Source organism: Hetaerina americana, unplaced genomic scaffold, assembly GCF_022747635.1.
Source record: "Hetaerina americana unplaced genomic scaffold, ioHetAmer1.1.p SCAF_2, whole genome shotgun sequence".
Taxonomy (NCBI): domain Eukaryota; kingdom Metazoa; phylum Arthropoda; class Insecta; order Odonata; family Calopterygidae; genus Hetaerina; species Hetaerina americana.
The window spans coordinates 25388956-25409287 of record NW_027286763.1 but is presented as its reverse complement, the minus strand read 5'-3'; the positions used below and the strand labels follow the sequence as shown (position 1 = coordinate 25409287).

At 41.2% G+C, this 20332-nt stretch overlaps 1 protein-coding gene across 1 annotated transcript in view; it reads left to right on the top strand.

Annotated features, from left to right (window-relative positions):
• Positions 1 to 20332, top strand: part of LOC139687628 (homeobox protein unc-42) — a 192844-nt gene that overhangs the window by 152011 nt on the left and 20501 nt on the right. The window contains exon 5 of the mRNA XM_071584868.1: positions 8132 to 8231. Within this exon, the coding sequence (XP_071440969.1) occupies positions 8132 to 8231 (100 nt within the window). The remainder of the gene's footprint in view (positions 1 to 8131; positions 8232 to 20332) is intronic.

Genomic DNA, 20332 nt, shown 5'->3' with positions numbered 1-20332 from the left:
CCCTGCGGTTTCATGTGTTACTTGAGCTTAGTCTTCGTCGATTGCCACCCGAAGATTGGTTCGAAGGAGCTCTAAAAACTACCGTTTCACTTTACAATCTCTTTGTTCCTTCGTAGCTCCTTGCATGATGTTTTCCATTTACTGTTTCTCGAAGCACATAATCAGCCATCGTCTTTAATTCTTTAACCCCATATTTCCTTCCATTATTGTCTTCGTTCTCTTGCCCCAGAATGTGTCCAAATATTCGCACATTTCCTCTCGGGAGTGTCCTCCTTGGAATTTTCTTTTGGCCCACTTTTTAAAACACGTTTTCATTCAAACTGCACATTTTATTTTAATCATTCGGCCGTAGAACGTTATCTCCATCACTTATAATAATCTTTCTCTGCTGCTTTTGTCGCCCAGGCTTCACACTTATAGAAAGGTAAAACCACCATGGGAGTCTAAAAATAAAATCCTTCCTTATGTTTATGTTAGTTCCAATCATATTCGGTTCGCAGTTGTTTGAAGCCACCTGACTCCTTAAAAAAGTATTTTTCTTTACATTTTTTCACTTCTCCATGGAATCGCATAATATATAAAACCTGTCTCATTCTGGCCAACCACATTCTCCCCAAAACCTGAATCTTCTCGCATCCTTGCTTCCCCATCTTTACACCTTAGCAAAATTAAATACGTTATTAAAATATTGTATTTCCTCAAATACATATTTAATCCTACCTTTCATATTCGCCAATGCATCATTCCTATAATTTGCCATGTTTCACAATTACAGACCATCATGCCATCCCTCTTTCCTGCAGCCTCTCTCCCGGTCCCTCAACACGCTTCTCTTCACAACAAAAAGTTCGGTAATTGCCGTAATGTTTTTAGCCTATCCTCTCCCCTTTCCCCCTGCAGCCGCACCTCTTCAACTAAAAGCTTTGTAAAACTAACGCATTTGGTTTTTGTTAACGTGCCTGTACCACGGATCTAATAGGTTACATGGAATCATCCCCTCAGCACAGCTCCGATTTACAGCCTATTACGTTGTTCCTCTCTTCCCCTCCCATTACTTCTCTCTGTTTTCTCTCTCCCCTCGTGCCTATTCTACTCATCTCCTCCTTAACCTGCTCACTCACAGTGCCTTTTCATACTACTTCCTAACCACGTACATCGTAATCCTCCTTCTGAAGATAGTGGCTGAGCATCCACCGAAAATTTTTAAATTTATGTATGCATATATATATATGTATATATATATATATAATTAGGTAATCTACCAGTTAGGGTAGGTTTTTGGATGGACACAGCTACTAAATAAAACGTTTTGTGACTCCTAACAAAACACAAAATCCAGCATCCTACCTTATATCAGGTCCCTCTTCATCTCTGAGTACCTTCTTCCTCCCTTCATCCCGTCCAATATCCCTATCCTGCTCCTTCCCTTTCCTCGTTGCCTAACATTCTCCCCTCAACTACAGTCTTCAACATCCCGCTGCCGGTCAATACCCCCTTCATCCAATTTTCCTGTCTCCATAGGATTTCTCCCAACAAACCCCTCTCCTATCCCACCATACCAAGTACTTCCTCATTTGTTTTTGTCTCTGTCCATTTCACCTTCTCCATTCTTCTCCAAACCCACATTTCAAAAGCCTCCAATCTACATCTATCCACCTGCTCCAATGACCACGTTTCCGCGCCGTACATAGCTACGCTCCATATCAAAGTTTTTACGAGTCTTTTCTTAATATCCTCACTCAACGTCCCTGTCATCAACTCCCTCCTCCTTGTGAGAGCCTCTTTGCCTAGCGCAATTCTTCTCCTTGAGTCCCTACTACTTTGACCGTGTTGGTCCAAAACACTTCCGAGATACGTAAACTGTTCTACCTGCTCTAGTTTTTGCCTCCTATTTTAATGTTTAGCTTAGCCTTTTTTTTCTAGAAAATCGCATAACCTTTGTTTTATTAGTATTGATTCTTATCCCATACCTGTCGCACTGAATTTCCAATTCACTCACCAATGCTTGCAACCCCTTGGCCGACTGACAAACTAAAGCTTGGTCATCAGCAAACCTAACTGATTTTACGAATCCCCCACCCACTTTCATTCCTGCCTCGAGTTCTTCCCATGCCTCTTTAATCATTTCCTCTACATAGAGGTTGAACAGCAACGGTGATAATGGGCCACCCTGCCTTACATCTCTTCCTAACACTGCCCGTCCGGACTCCCCATTCCCCACTCGCACCTGAGCAGTCTGAGACATGTACAGGTTGCAGATTAGCCTCCTATTCCTCTAATCAATTCCTATTTTCTGCAGTATACTCATTAGTTTTTCCCAATTCACTCTATCAAACGCTTTTTCGAAATCTACGAAGCAGGCAAATACCTCCTGTTTGTGTTCTATATTCCTCTCGATTAATAAGCCCATTACGGCAATAGCATCACGCCTACCTCTCCCCTTCCTAAACCCAAACTGGTCATCCCCTTAAGTAATCATTTGCCCTACTCTCTATCCTCTTGTTTATCATCCTATATATATATATATATATATATATATATATATATATATATATATATATATATATATATATACATACATACATGAGGGTAAGTCAATAAATAAATCGCAAACGTCAATTAACTTGGTCCATGTTTAGAACTTTTGTAAAATTTTAATTTTATGCGCTATTGTTTCTCTAATTTGTAACGTATGCATGGTACTAGCTATCGCCGATGAAAAACTGTATCTTATCTATTTCACCAATGCCACACATGCATTACACATGAAGCTAACAGCAAAATTAAATTCAAATTGCCCACGATATATTTTACGATGAAATATTTACGATCACGTTATACTCAGGATGCCTAGTACTAAAGAAATAGGGAAGAGACTGGGGACTAGGATTCAAAGAGCTGCACAAGACCCCACGACAGTTGTTGTAACGGAGTTACCTGCTGGTTTTTACCGAAAAATGAAGCATTTAAACAGATTGTGAAAACTATTCACTTTGATCAGCCTCCCAATCGAGGCGAATGATTCTTACAGGGAGAAATTCCGGCACTTAAGAAATGAAATAATTGAGGGGAATGTGGAACGTATCCGAAACCAAACAAGAAGACGTTGATTCTGACTGTGATTTGGAAGAAGAAGCGTCATGCATGAGTGTAATAAATATGCAATTTATCAACAAATGTTGAAGGAATTTGAGGACACCGGATGAATTTTGATTGGGATATGCGAGGGGTATGGGTCCATTCGCCGGATAGGTTTGCTGGAGAGGATAGAGCGGCGGTGGGAGGGAAGCATGAGGAGAGGGGGAGGAGGGATGGGTCGTGGAGGAAGGGGAGGGGGCGTGTGTCCGGGAGGAAAGGCAAGGTGGAGAGTCCCATGGAACCACTAACTTAATCACCCCCGACTAATTTCTAAACCGAGTTGATTAGCAAAACCGGCCAATTCCGGGGCAACCGACCATCCCCTGGCCGGGGACACTTGACGGTGCGAGAGGAGGCGAGGGAGAGGTAGTGTGGGCCCTCGGAAGATTTTGACGGGGAGCTGAGGGTTGGGTGGGGTGGGTGGGGAGGGGCAAAGGATGAATGGCACACGTGGGCACGGGGGCGCCCGCCTCGGGAGGGGCGGGCGAAGTGGGGGCGGGGATTTCGGGGAGTCGGTTTTGGTTGCGAATTAACCTGAAGCATCCGCCCCCACCGGATGGGCGGGGGCATTTCTTGCCCCCCCTCAATTAGGCCTTCCCCCCACTCTGCACACATGGGCATCCCACCCCTCCTCCCTCCTTCGAGGAGCGCGGGGTGGGAGGACGCAAAGTTGTGCCGATTACATTACTGGACCCGCTGCCACCGAGAGAGGATGGGGATGCAGATTTGCCCGATGTGTCACGTGTGGGGTGGAGAGGGGATGGGGTCTTGTTTGGAAGACGTGCGCCCCCGCCCACCACCCCAGGAGACGGCCGGAAGGGAGCAAACAAACACGGAGGAAGCCTCCTCCTCCCTGATTTGCGAGGACTAGCCCTGAGTGTGTGACGGGACTCCGATTTGATGGGGAATCTCCACCACGGAGTACCGCATCCATTACGACCCGCATCTTCGCCATTATGAATTAAATGAACGCCAGAATCCGAGATAGCTTGTCTATTTTTACGACATCGCTCTTCAGGGGTGCTTACCTATTAATAGCAGTAACGAATTGTATTGTAATGACTATATTATTATTTTTTATAGTATCCTAAAAATTAAGTTAGGTGGTACTACATCGACACACGCAGACTAACCACCACTGCTCTTCTGAGCCTCACGTAACACTACACATTGTGAAACTTAAACTTTAGACTACAAAAACCCCTCTTCGATTTCACGAACCTTTTATACTTATCATCGTTCAATCCAACTTTCTTTTCCGTCCTGTACCTTATCTTACTGTCATTCTCGCCTGCATCGCATTCTCCTACATTTCATCCCCAGTCTAAACGCTCCAACTGCACTTTTCCTTCTTCTATTTCATCTCTCCCAAAAACTCTCTATCTCTCTCTTTCCTAACGTTACCCACTACCTCTGCATTTGAATTTCTTTTTCTCAATTTACCTTTTACTGGTCCACACCAATGAGTCAAAAGCTTCCAACCTTGACTCATCATCATCCAGCAACCAAGTTCCCCAGCGGTAAAAACCCACATTTTATGTCACATATTCGCTCATATTTTCTAAACATTTTTACAAAAGTTCCTGGTCATCAACTTCCTCCTCTTTGTACAACTTTCTGTACAAAATATAGTTTTCCTTTTAATTTTAATGTTTTTGTGGTATGCTCGGTGGGGTATATGGCATTCTTCGACATTTCCCAAAGTACATTGCTTTGTTAATATCGACCTAATAATCACCTACTTCCTCGGCATTCCAAATAATTCGTCTCAAGAACCAAGATTTGTAAAGGAAATTTATCTTATAATAAAAAAAGTCATGAAGCCACATTTCTCCTCCGTTCAAAATGCCCCTCTGTCTCTCTCAAACGTTCCACAGATTGCGCGAAGTCATAAAATCTACCAGACCCCTACTTCGCCCCGCTGACCACCTCATTCCTCACTCTACAACCGCTTTTTGTGTAAATACTGCAAATTTTCTGCTCCACATTTTCTTCTTCTAAATAAGTCTCAAGGGTTGCTTTCCAAATATATTATTTGCTGTCTATTTTGTAACTTCTGTCCCTCCTTTTACGCCGGCTAATGCACCGCCACCCTGCCCTTCCGTACAAATAGTCACCGTTACTCCGCTTAACCACTCGCGCCCCTCAATCATCCCATTTTGTGGAAACACCACTTCCCACAATCAATCCTTCGATAACTATTTTATCGTAACGGTAAAACCTGTAGAAGTCCTCTCAGAATCAGCAAGTAGTATTGAGGTGAGAACTCGGATATTGACACATTTTTTGCTGCCAAGGGCCTATGTATAGGTCTACACTAAGGGTAATAAGAACCAGCAGTCACCATTCTCTCCCAACAACCACCAAGAAAAACCCCACCACCTGTCTCCGTTCGACGTAAGAGGCATGAACACCGAAACGTAAAATATTTCTGTGAGTCCCCTCTTTCATTTATTTCTAGGTTTTAAGAGTGTCTATAATTTATATTTTCTCCGTATTGTTACTGCTGAACTATTCCACCCAGCGTGGTTTTTTTTATCTTTTTTCACCTCCCTTTTGAAAATTCCCCGCAGAACCGGCACTAGACATTACTCCATGGGGGTCGGATGACTCCACTCCTCATCTATAATAATATTAGCTTTTCTTGCGTACTTCTCAAGTCGAGGTAGCTTCATCACCATGGTCGCAAAGTCTGCCATCGGAATCCATATTGTGACTGATCACGTCATCAACTTCACTAGCATTTCTGGCGACACCTACGCTAGGAGGAGACTTTGCGGTCTTTTCCTCTCCTCACCAAATAGTTGATCTGGAAAGAGGATGTGTCTAGCTACCTCTTTTACTATTGAAATGCAGGCGGGACATGTCACCCCCTTATCCAGCCGAAGCCGATACTGATAGGGCCTGTAGCAGCCATGGTCGCTTAAAATTTGTGTGAGATAGTGGTTGACTTCTCCATGTTTCCTAGAGCTTCTTTTTCCGTGTCTCAAATGAGCCGGTGTGTTTACTCTATGAACCCTTGTTCGACTCATCCGACCACTGCTGCCATACACCGTGAAATTTCTCTCCTTCACAGCCGCCATCATTTGTATTTGCTAATACTCAGTCCACTTCCGTTAATGGAGCCTTATCCTTTCGTCTACCAAAAGCGCAAAAGGGGGCTCAACTGCCAGCACACACACAGCCTCGTACGATGTTGTTCGGAAGCCTCTTGCACCTCGGAGCAGAGCCATACACTGCACCGCGGTCATGCCACGGCCTGAGTTCCTCACCTTCAATACTTCGCTCCATATAGTAACACACAGCTCACGACCCTGATAAGTCGCAGTTGACGTGGGTCGTCCATATTTGGAATGAGTCTGGATAAGACTCCAGCCACTCGTTCCCCCTTCTTGCAGACTTGACCCATGGGTTCATGACATCAAAGTCTGGAGTCTATCCACATGCCAAGATACCGGACAGGCGATAAAGATATAGTTATTGGGTCACCAAATGTCTATGTGTGCGGTCTCTCTTTTTTTACAGCTGGTCACCAGCACTTCTGTTTTTGGTTGGCTATCTCTAGCCCTAGCCATATCAGCCAGCCCCGAATGGCCTGGACTGCCTGATTTCCATCCAGCTTCACTTCCCCCAGTTACTTTCTCTTGGCCACTACCACCAGGTCCTCACCGAAAACGAAGATCCTAACTCCTTCTGGCATCGGTGCTCGCAGAACTCCATCATCTCGTACAGGGTATTCCACAAAAGCGGCCCGAGGGCCAAGATCTACGGAACATCTGCATTAACTTTGCGCCTCCTGTCTCCGCTATCCGTGGTATATATGATGATTCTGTTCTCAAAGTAGCTGGGATACCCATGTTGCCTAGAACCCAGCGAATACTGTTCCCTCTCGCTCAATTAATCACATTCTTCTCTTTCAGTCTGACAATGACGAAATACAATGGCCCTTCTTTCCATCTTTTCCCTTCTATGGCACTTTAAGCCTCATCAACCACGCTTCTGTTGGTATCGGTCGTGAATCTGGTCTTTCGGAATGCAAACGGGTGTTCACCCAGGCCATCATTGGATGTCTCGGTTGATTGCTCCAGGTGGCCGCACACTATTCTCTCTGATAATTTTCTTACTGCGTCCAGGAAGGGGCGACATATCTCTAACTTACCATTACAGATTATTTACTAATTGATATATTTTCAATTTTTTCCAAAATTTATAATCTTCTTTTTTACCTTATGTAAAATCTTCTTTGTATTAATAAATACCTTGCTTTCGTTTCGGCAATAGCCATGTCAAGAACAGTGATAGATCCAGTGCCTAACTTTCCTCGAAACATTTCATTTTATATTTCTTTTAATTAATTCCAATAAATTATTAAACACTACCAATCGCCCTAAAACCGGACGAATTTGGTTTAAACAAAGTGGTACATTTCAATTCTTTCTTGTTTCGGTCTGATCTCCTTTAAAACGCCGATCAGCATTGAAGTCATGATGACCCTCTGAAAGTCAACCTTCTATTCACCCTTGGTCAGTTGCTCATTTTCAAAGTCGCAGCGCCAACACAAATGAATGGAGATCGGTATGCAATTCGTTAATCACAATCCAAACCACTAAATTTTTGTCACACTTCCCCATGACTCCTTGATGTCATGAGAGAAGAACTTCCAAGCACTAAAAATCTATCTTGTCTTCACTTAGCCTCGGCACCCCATTCCCCGGGACGGTTCCAAGGGAACACTTCCCTTGAGACTGCTTATCCACTTATTCAACTCTAATTTTACTGCTATATAGATTGCCTGCTCTGGCAAAATAACGGGAACCGTATGAATTTTCCTCTCTCTCTGGCGAGTGCATGCATTTGTTTTTCTGCCTTCTTTCCTTCCCCTCCTAGTGTGCCCTTTTAGATCATTGTGCCGTTGCATGGAGTATGTTTGAAGATATATCCTGTCAGCTCCTTTGCCGATCTTAATTCACGTTTCTCTGTTCCTCTTTACCAGATGACCTCTACGTCCTACCCAACAATGGGGCAGCCTTTTTCTATGAGTCATACCGCAACAAATATGTCGGCAGTTTCTGGGATGAGGCAAGACGCTATGGGTAAGCTATTTAAAAACTCCTGTTAATAATTATCCTGTAGTTATAATAATAATTATTTTAATATCATGGTATATTATTATTAAGACACGTAAGATAATTATCCTTATAATTATTCCTATCTTTACATGAATCTGCTAAACCAAGCAGTGTACTTGACATTTTTTATTGAATTAATAATCAGCGTAGTTTTTTCGTCGGGCGTATTGCCCACCTGCCCAAAGGTAGTGATTTCGACTCCCGCCTTGGATGTATTTGTATTGCTTAAGCTACGGTACCTCGACCCTATAGATATCTGAAGACAAGTGGCTCATCGGGATATCGGGAGATACGGTTTACAAGCCATCAGAAAATTCAGAAATTCAATCTTAGTAATGTGATTTCTTGATATGTATATCATTAATGCATATGAACAAGAGAAAATATAAAAAATAGAAAACATAATGCAACAATTTCTGATTACCTCTAGAGCTGTGCTGGTGGGAGCAATGATAATTGTTCCTGATAGGATCACCCATGCCAGAGGGTCAAAAGGTAGCAGCCAGACAAAACCGCTCCCTCTCCGCGCAGCGTCTGTTTCTCAGTGAGGCGGCTGCAAAGGCATCTGACCTAAGTGGAGTGTCCATACGGTGATGGTGTTACGTTAAAAACACAAATGAGAAAGGCAACAGGAAACCACTTAAATTATATATCCCAAGAATGTAAGACCACCAGCAAAGAAGAGAATTGATGACGGGGGCGTTGAGTAAGGATGTTAAGAAAAGGCTTGTTAAAAATTTGATATGAAGCGTGGTTTTATACGGCGCAAAATTATGGTCATAAATGCAAGATGATTGGCATAGATTAAAGGCATTTGAAATGTGGGTGTGGAGAAAACTGAAAAAGGTGAAGTGGGCTTAAAGGCAAACAAACAAGGAAGCGTTAAACGTGGTGGGAGAGGGCAGGGGATTGTTAGGAGATCTCAAATGGTGGCAGGTAGATGCATTTAGGTGTTTGATGTTGGGACTGATTGGAGACGAGTGGAGAAGGCTGGGCAAACGAGGAGGGGGAGGAATAGGATAGGAATGTTGGATGGAGTGAAGGGAGGAAATAATTATCCGGACTTGAAGTACTTATTTTAGTTACACTATTTCCGATTTCAGGTTGTGCTTTTGGTTAGGAAAGTCAAGTAATATATTTTTGTAAAAATTTTTATGTCCATTCGAAACCAACCCTAACCGGTAGAATACCAGTAATAGTAATAATAAACTTTAGATTGAGAAAAACACAGGTAAGTTCTAATAAACACTTAATTAAATCAGTGGGCAATTGGTATATTTGGCTTTATTACCTGTGTCCTAGGTTCCCAAGTATAATTAAATTAATTCTCAACCACCGAAAAAACTTCTTTTCCAATAATAAAAGAGAGATAGGAAGGTAGCATACATTTTGGCCCAATATCACTGACATTAAGGAAGAATACGGTGGTCCTCGTAGCTAAGGTGTTCTTTGGATTGAGTTAGTTGTTTGTCTGATGTACTACCTAAGAAGGCACCATATGACAACTCACTCGATGCACTATCTCGATCGGAGGTCATTCAAAGGATGAAAATATTTATCCAGTTTCTCCGGGGGTGACAGTCTTATGTTAAGTCTCGTTTTCATGTAGCGATCCCTGTGATTGTTGGACACTTAACACGGCAATTATTCTAAATGTGACCCTAGTGCACGGTCAAACAGGAATATAAATAAATACGAATTTGGCCACTGTCTATTAGCGGTGGAGTATGGAGCGACCAAGTAGCGAAGAGCATGAGTCAAGAAGAGGAATCGTAACTCTCGGAGCTCGGTCGATCGCTCGGAAATATGTCGATTTGGGCGACTAAGTGGCCAGAAGAATGTTGATAATACTTTCACTGAGACTTTCTTTATAATACTTTATAATACTTTCACTAATACTTTTAAGCGACACAATATAATGGGTGGCATCCGGGATAAGGATGTCTATGGAAAAGGAGAAAAAAAACGAGGAAGTAGAAATATCGTTCAATGGCAATGTCATATTCATCCAGCTGCCTACAAGCATTACGTGTACACTGATTTGTAACTGAACTCATGCCTCCCGCTTCCCGATTTTCATGGGTCAGTAGTTGTGATCGTGATTACGCGAATTGTCACCGTTTTGTGACCTTTCTAAATTTGTGTCCTCAACCTTAATTTTAATTTCCAGTTATCCTTTTCCATTCCCGGAGGTGGGGAGGAATCCAGCGCGTTAAAACTCCTGCCCTACTTGAAAACTGGGCCAAAATAAAAGAAAGAGGAATTTTGACGTTGCCGCGCAAACGGAATGCAAGCCTGTTGTGGAGGGAATTGAAGGGGAGCTTTGTGAGTGCCCTTTAGACCTTAAGAAGAGGGAAGTTTGCGTTGAAGACAGTCGTTTGCTTGGGTTTTCTCTGTGGTGTGAGTTCATGCGAAAAATCTACACTGGCGGTTTTGTTTCTCTGTTATTCGCGACTTGGCGGGCTCCTCATTCACTTTTATTTGCGGCAAAAAATTTCAGTATCCCACCATCCGCGATCTCCTTGTAGCAAACTTTCGTCAAGTATCATCTTTCACATTTATCAGGTGTGACCACCGTCGTTATAGTGCCTTGTGCCTTCACGTACGAAGCCAAAGTCCAAGCAACGTCACGACGTGAAAATGCATTTATTAGTAGTAATATGCCGATTTATAATATTTATAAAATTTATTAGTAGTAATATGCCATAATAACCCCAGAATCGCGATCTCTAAACTGTCTAAAAAAATTATTTTTGTCCTCTTAGAGATTAAATATTGTCAAGAACTAGAGTGGATACCCTACTAAATTAAATTACAACGAACCATTTCTCGGCCACAAATGTATTTCTTGTCTCCCTTCATTCCGTCAGAAATTTCAAATTCTCTCTGTTCCCGACCTCGCTCAACCAGTACTCTCTTCCCTCCATTTCACTCGAGCGCAATCAAAGATGGCATGCGTGCACTTTTCCTGCCTTCTAATTTCCCCAATCAACCTTTTCTTCCCCTATTTCGCCTATTACTTCTTTTGTTTTCCGTCCCGTCCATTTTAATCTCTCAATTTTTCTCCACACAGAAACCTCAAAAGTCTCCACTTCCCCACGTAACAATTCATGCTGAAATATTTCGCACCATTCCTAAATAGTTTAATAATTCAAGGTAATCTACCTATTATAAAGGTAGGTTTTTTACGACCTCCGACAACTACTCTCTTCTACCTATTCTCTTCCATTATCTGCCCTGCTTATTAAACATTCTTCCATTACTTCCACTTAAATTTCACTAATTTTCAATACTTCCTCCGTCCACTTTCTCTACCCTGCTTGGATCCTATTTCCTCTTTTTCACCTGCCATTCTTCAAAATTCGTCTTCAGTCTTCCTAAATTTGCAACTTATTTTTGTACCTTTTTCTCCTCGGCCTCATTTAAAAAACTACTAAACTATGGCTATCTCCTCGCCTCAAAGAACAGGTTTTATCTGTATTCAACTTACCACACTGAAGCTTTGAAAATCTTTATGTACTTATTAATGCGCTAGTCATCAAACATAGTATTACTGTACATGATTCTTATGCTAACCCAACTCTTCTCCTAATTTTCCAACTTCTACGCCCTTTTGCTCTTACATACTGCCCAATTACATAAACTTCTCTACCTGCCATAACATATTCCCTACTACTTCAATGTCAAAGTTAGTTTTCTTAGTTCTAGAAAAACTTATTATTTTCATTTTCGTGTGATTAACCTTCATCCCTTACTCATCACATGATCCCTGTCAACCGCCAAATAATAGCTCCAATCTGACTGACCCATGACTCTCTGGCTATTTATTTCTGGTTCATCTGCCAACGAAACTGACTTAATCACCTCGCAGTTCACTTTTCCCTGGTCAAGCCCCTTTCAAACCTCCCCTAATACGAATACTTATTTCCTCAGCATCCATGTTATAAATTACCGGACGGATAAACGGACAACTTGTCTTCCTATTCCAATCCGTATCTCTTCATGCAACCCTTACCTTTGTTACTCTATGATTAATACACAGATGCCGAATATGTTTCCCTAGTTGGCACTTTCCATGTGGGATATTACGCCTTTCGCCGGCTCTTTTTTTTAATGGCCGTGGTACTGAAACGGGACGACGGCTGAAAGCAACGGCCAACCGCCCTCCTTCAATCGATCTAGAGAGGAAAAGAATTTTATGATGTCTAATTATTATTATATATTCATTCATATCCTACCAATATCCTAAGGTAGGTTTCGGATGGACACCTGAACATGCCTACGTTTCTTATCTTCGCCTAACAAGACACAACCTGACACTTCTGAACTACATTATATTGTTTTTCAATTCAGTATATATTCAACTTCACTTTAATCCGTCCAACAATCCCAACCCATTCCTAAACCCCATTCCTCGCCAACCTGACATTCTCCGGCCTATCATTGTCTTCAGCATTCCATTGTCAATCAAAACTCCCTGCATCCATCTTTCCTGCCTCCTTTGGATATCTCCCAAACAATCCTCTCTCCTTCTTCGCCCTGCCCAGCTCGTTTTTTTTTGCCTTCTCCATAAATCTTCACACCCAAATATTAAAATGACTCATTCTAGAATTATCCTTGTATCACAATGAAAAAATATCCTATTCGTATAAATTTACGTAAAGCTTTGAGTAATATTTTCTTTATATTTTTACTCAAGTTCCTCAATGTTTACGCCAAAATTAAATCAATATACACCAAAACAGAACTACATGACTACTTAGCTTTTCTCACTTCTCAAGCTTACGTCCCCTTCTTTTTAAGTTACAGTAAGAAAATTCGCAGGTAAACCAGGAAAAAACCTGTAATAATGTTTTTGAGATAATGAAATATTCAAGTGATTCTGTTGCAAATTACGTTGAGATTTAATTGCTAATCTTATATAAAAAACTTATTTTTTCCACCGCATTAAAATTTGTATTGTTTACAAGTTACTTGAACAAAATATTCATTAAATGTGGGATCAAATGAAGGAAAGCGGAAAAGATGGAGAATCGAAAAAGGGTAGCTGCAAGGTGTCATGTTGAATCGTTTTAGATGAGGTTCAGAAATATTTCCTGCCGTCGTGAAATGACTAGATGGACTCGTTATGTTCTACATACATTCCTAAATCAAGGATTAAAAATTATGATTCTCAGTTGAGGTACGATAGAAATTTACTCTTGAGATTTACGTTACGTTTGCCTCCGAGGTGAGATCTCTTGGATCCCCTGGCATGAGTTCCGTTGACGGGGGCAAGTAGAGAGTGTTGAGGGGGAGGTAGGGGCGGGGGCGTTCGGAATGAAAGGCGAGGGATCCGCGCGTGTATGTGTGTGTGCGCGCGCGTCAAGGGAGAAGGGAAGGATTGAAGAGCGGGAGGGGCGGGGCGGGTGGATGGAGGCGACGGGCGGGGATGGGCAGGCCCTCGCGGCGCCCAAGCGTGGGGGAGGGGACGGGGGTGGAGGGGAGGAGGGAGGGATACGAGTGCCGGAGGAGGGTTTTTGAGTCTTCCACCGCAGAATACATTTTCATTCCAGAGCCCGTAGTCGCTCGTTCTCACCCTAGTTTCTCCCTCCCACATCTCTCGACCCCCCCCCCCCCGAAGTGGTGTGTCAGGCGGGTATGGTGCTGGAGTGGCGGGAGGAGGGGTGGGACGGGAAGGTGGGACGGGAAAGGGGGAGGGGACCGTTCGAAGAGGTGAGCAGTGAGCGTGGTTAAGTACAGTAAGAATTCGACGAAGGCGACCATTTCAGAGGCGAACCCCATTTCCCCAGACAGCACAATCCATTGACTTGACGGTGGATACGTACTTGAAGAAATGTGGGAAAGGCATGGCGTTTTAACTGAAATGGTAGAAAGCCAAATTAAATGAATGATGGGTGTGATAACTTTGTAAAACTGCCTGTTAAGAGATGAAAAAAATTACTATGCATTATTGCAGAGAATTTTAATAGTAAGAAACCTGCCAGTTTCGACGCTAATGCAACATCATCAAGAGCTTTCAATTTTTATTGGCCACCTTTAAAACCGGTTAGGCTCTCCCTGTTAAGCAGTGTTGAATATGAAGAAAATCCACGAATGACAAATTCTGCAGCACAAACCATTTAATTTCGGAGTGTATTATATGCAATTATGGTTAATGCTAGCACTAGAGTTATCCCAAATTTTATAAATAAATGAAAGGACTAACTTTGTAGTTCCACACGATCGTGTTCGTGTGGAACTAGAAAGTTAGTCCTTTCATTTATTTATAATGAATCGGTTCCATAAAGTTACGCCAGAAACCATTAATTACCCAAATTTTATCTTCATTTTGACAGAAAATTGTAAGAAAAATCAAAAATTGTACCGACGTTTGGAGAAATCTTCCAATAATTTTTCATTTCAAACAAGCCTAAGCCAAAATTGTTTTTCTCGGCGCAGTCAAAATATCGTGGATTTGTCGCTCTTTGTTTTCTCTCAATCACTGTCTGCGTTCCGAACGGTAAAAAATTCGCGATTACATTTTTTCTCCACCTCTCTCTCCCGCTTGAGGACCATCATGATCCTATGATGAATCCTTAACGTCACTCCCAACTACAGGGAACGGTCTATATAGACTCAGAGTGAGTGTCGTTCGTACTGACCCCAGGCATTTCACGCCCCTTCCCACTCACTTTCCTACTTCCCCCTCCTCTCCCCCACTCCAACACCAACCCCACTCCATCCCTTTCTGTTCCTATAGTAACCAAAGAATCGCAATTTCCATTATTTAGTTTGCGTCATCAACCCCACCATGGGAATCTCTGCCTCGCCTCTTTACTTACAAGGCCCGTGTCATCAATTTCTTCCTCTTTTAAGTGAATTCATCGGTAGTCTCACTCAAATACTAAGGATGAGCCTGCTCTGTCCAATTTCGTATTGATTACTTCCCTAACATGTGATGTTCTAAAGGTTCTAATTTGGCGCCAACCTTCTCGTATTTCGGCGCTGGATGAATTTTTGCAAAAAGGTAAAACTATTTTATATTCTATGTTTTCCGGCTTAACTTTGTGGAAATCCATTATCACTGAAGTAAAAATACAAATGTGTCTTTCCACTAAATTTTTAATCGGTAGGTACCGAATAAAAATTTAATGGAAAGAGACATTTGTATTTTAACTTCAGTAAAACTATTTTCAGCTCATATCTTCTCATTAAATGATTCTGTGATGCGCTCGAAAAGGACTACAACTGCTAACTATTCAAATGAAGTTACATAATCTGCATGCATAACGCATTAGCTCCCTGCACCTTTATTCTCACATATTTCACAAAACGTCCACTCTTTCCTCGGCACGAAATTTCACAACTACGGATCAGCTCATTCCGCATGAGGATTAACCACAAAAATATTAGAGTAATAAGATTTTCAAGAGCAGCAAATATAAGCTTAAACATGAAAATAGTTGGGAATAGACTAGAGCGAATGGAACAGTGCATATAAGTATTAGAGCGCTATTTTTGAGAAAAATACCATTGTAATTAACTCATTGGAAGAAGAGTTGTGATAGAATAGAGGCATTTGCATGGATAAGAATATTGACATCGAGTGCACAGGGTAAATATGTCAGAAAAATTACTTCACACTGTAATATGAAGCGTAGTGCTTTATGAATTGAGGTAAAAGGTTAAGCGTAGATTGGAAGTTTTTGTATTGGAGAATTAAAAAAATAAGTTAAACAGAGAGAATGTCAAATTCTGAGGCATTAAATAGGTTGGGCCAAGAAAGAAAGTGGGGTAGATCCGAAAAAGATAGAGGAAGTGGATGGAGGAAATATTGAATGGTAGCGGTATCTTGAAGTGTTTTTAGATAGCATGAAGGCAGGCAGAAGTTAGGAAGAAAAGAAACAAGAAATAGAAAGCTTTCATGATACTTATTAACAAATGGTCTTAAGGGACGACCAAAACCTACCCATAAAATAAATTGTTGTCGGCCCCGGTGGCGGCGGGGTAACGTCTCCTGACCCGCCAACCCAGATGTCGCGGGTTCGATTCCCACCTGGGTGGGTTTACCTCCACCTAGGGCTTGGGTGTTTGTAATTGTCTTCAATGTAATGTGCAAGGGTTAGGCGGAAGAAGGGACTATAAAGTTTCAATCTCGCTCCAATCAAAGTCGTTAAATAAATAAATAATGAGGTGATTGGAAGTCCTCTGTCGAAAAACTGCACAAATTGATAAAAATGGGTTCTAAATCGTTTGCTTAAAAATATTATGATCTAATTTGTGACTCTCGACATATTAAATAAGTAGTTTATTGCGTTTTTGTTTTGGAATCAGCCATTTTTTTTAAATCCTCAAGCAATTCATCTTACCAAACATTACGGTCATCCATCCATTAGCAATATCTTAAGCATATGAGTAGGTATGTATGTTGCAATCGATATCGTTAAAAGTGGATAAGTTCTTGCGTCTATTACTTGCACTTAAAAATAACTCACCTCACTTGCTAATCACTCTCCTAATCATGTTCTTTGTTACGGATCTCCGAGGCGGAACCCCCTACTTTCACTACAAATTAATTACTCGAATATAATTCCCATCTCCTACCACTAATCCCTCTCTATATATATATATATATATATATATATATATATAGGGATTATAGGTAGGGACTATATATATAAATATATATATAATATATATATACATATATATATATATTACGTATATATATATATATATATATATACGTAAATATATATTTTTTCAAGATGAATGTTCACAAAAGTGAATAAATACAAGAGTTGAAATTATATATAAAACTTAGAAACATAAAAGAGTATCGTTTTTTTAATATTTCCGTGGCTCGACCACCTTTCTCAGTGAAAGGAAGGAAACTCATTATCTTTCTTCCTTCCATTCTCATTCGTATTCTTCCTTCGTCGAGATAGGTAGTCGAGCCAACAAAATATTGAAAAACCAATACTGTGAGTGTTTTTTAGTTATATACAGTTCAGTTATCTTGTGTTTTTGGGCTTGGGGGACTGGTCGGTGTGGCACTGAGGGCTTTGCCGTTTTGTATCTGGATCGTATTAAAAAACCTAGGTTTCATCATCATTGATGACGTTGTCTAAATAATCAGGTTCAATATCAATACGTGGCAAAAGTTCACTTGAAATTTCCGATCGGTTGGTCTTTCGTGGCACGATCGGCGCGCAGAGGTTTACAATAACTGACGTCCTGTCGCTTCCACAGCTCGGAGAGCACTGAGACCAGTTTCGCGGTAAAGCTTAACGTCTTTCCTACCTGGTAATGGTTAGGGCGCCGATGTGAGTGAGTGACCTCCCCAAACCAAGTGGTTTGATCCCACTCCGACCAATAGGAGCGGCGCAGAAAATTCATTAAATTACTTTCGGAACGTACCCTGTATATGTGTGTGTATGTGTGTGTGTATGTGTGTGTGTGTATATATATATATATATATACATATTTATTTATTCAATCATTTTTTTCTCTCGTGTCATCAATATCACTCCATAGCTTATTTTGATAGATATGGTTCTCATCTGTTCCCATATTCTATTATTATTCTGTTAACATATGTAAGGTCTTCGTGTGATGACGACCCACCCCATGTACGTAGACTCAGTACGCTATTGCCAATATCAATTATTCTTATGGCCTCGGTAATTTCGTTTTCGTTGGTAAAATAGTTGAAGTAATTTCCTGTTAACTTCTTCAATAGTGTTTTTAACGTGACGAACCTTTAAAATCGCCGTCCCACGGGACTCGAAACATTAGCCACACTTCATCTAATTGATAGAAAAATATTTTAATGTAAATCAACGTGCATGTATTGTTGCAATTAAAGTAACTAATTATTAAGTCGTGCAAATGACCACATTCATACTTCATTCACTTTTCATTGAGACCATGCCCAGGAGGCCATGTTAAATTTCTATCATTATTTTTTCTACCATAATTTTAATGAAAATTCAAGTGAATTCTCTAACGAGTTTCCCCCATTTTTAATTCGCTCATACAGCCATGATTATTAATTAAATCGTTCAGCGCCTCCAACGAACTCTTCCCTGCCTCTGTGTACTGTTCGCGGTAATGATGAAATCGTATAAATTAATGTGCACGCCAAGTAGCGCGGAATATGCGTGTTTATCACAGCGGACGTTATAGGCGACGTTTCACAAAACCCATTTCGTTGCAACTTTGTCCGAACAGTGTAATAAATAATTCAAGTATTTAATTTGAGCCCATCGCGCAAAAACGCACAAAATCGTGGGCGGAGAGCGGCAGTGCGCCTCTAATGAGATTATATTTCAGCGAATACTCTAAATTTGTAATGTTGCGGTGCAAATTTGAATGTGTCACCCGTTCATTTCGTTCGGAAGTGTGATATTTTTTTCCCACGGATCTTCGACGTATCGAAATAATGCGATTGGATGAGTGAAAAAGTGTCTTTGAGCGTCGAACTTAATTATGTGGCCCAAGTCAATTAGAGCTGGACTGGCTATCCTAGTAACTGACCGCTGATGATGATAATGATGACTAATGGCGATGAGCGGCGGCGTGCGCCCGTCCACGGTGGATTTCATTTTATTTTGTTTTGCTCCGGGAAATGTCGGCGGCTCTCTGTTTAATAAAGGCTGACTCATTTGCATCCATAGACTTGCCATGGTTCATTCATTATGGAGCGGCGACATGATACATGCACATAAGCGCGGCGCTTGGATATTTTCGGTCGGATTATTTCACCTGTATTTTGGGATTTGCGCGTCGATTTGAACAAATGACTTTTTTATTTGCTCTTATGGAGGATTCTCATAGTTTTTCCCTTACCTTTTTCACACCTCACTGTAATTGATTCCTCCGTTTCAAATTGCTGATTCCGTTGACGGATTCCATGCACATTTTTTTCTTAAAAATTGAGTTAGGGGTGAAATAGTCTCCGATTGCACGAATCAGATATTGCATTCACCAATTTAAAATATTTTTGAAATGTTGCAAGCGGCTGCATTAATCTGTTGCGCTGAAACTGATACAGTAAAAGGGGCGTGGGTAGTCCTCTTTCATTAATTTTCACTTTCAAATACTCTCCATGTTTTGCATTCATTTACCGTCAAAAAAGTTTATATTTTGCTAGTCGGTGAATTAATATCACAAATGAAAACGAAAAATAGTAATACACTATCGGAGAAAGTATTTCAACAGAATTTTTTTATTCAAACTTTATCGTTTTTTATGCCAATTGTATGATATAGTTGCAAACGGTGCTTGTCACGCTATTTGAATATATGTACGAAATAAATTACGCTAGTGCGTGTTGCTAGCTCGAGTGCAACTTAATTTGATGTTTCGTGTTGCGGCAGTTCAATCAATGCTTGGTGGTGCTTGTGTTGCTTTCTTACGCTATGTAATTTCTGGTAACTATCCTTATTGGTTCCTGGGTGATGAAATCACTTACACCATCCCGCGGAAATTCTCTTCCCTTTATCCCCTTCACCTTCAATTCCTTCCTTTTCTCTCTCTATCCCTCTATTTGTCGAAATATTTATCTCTGACCTACTTAACACATTGAAATCTCGAAAATAACTCGGATCGCTGTGAAAAATCTCTTTTTTCGTAACTAGCTGTTATGGTGCGAATTCCCCGACGATTGAGTCTGGCGACCCGGAAGAGAAGCAGCAGCCCCGTGACCTATTGCTGTGACGCACGATTCTGTCATACACCACAGCTCTAGCTCACTTTTGGAACGCTGCAGAGACTAATGGTGACGAGGAAAACCAAACCGGCGATGCTCTAGCCGACGTCCCCCTCTTTACGTAGATACAATCCGCCGTCCCTTGATCTTAAGTGCCAGCGGTGTAGTCATCTGAAGATCTGTATATCTACGATGAATCTCTGCAATGTCTTCATTTCCTCCTATTCTCTTCTCAGTCACCCCTTTGTAGTTCTTCCCACCCATGCACACTTCCATAAATGAACACATTAAGAAGAACGTTACAATTTGTAACACAAGTTAGTGAGATATAGTATTTTCCTTTACCTGCTACTATCAGTTCATTTTAATT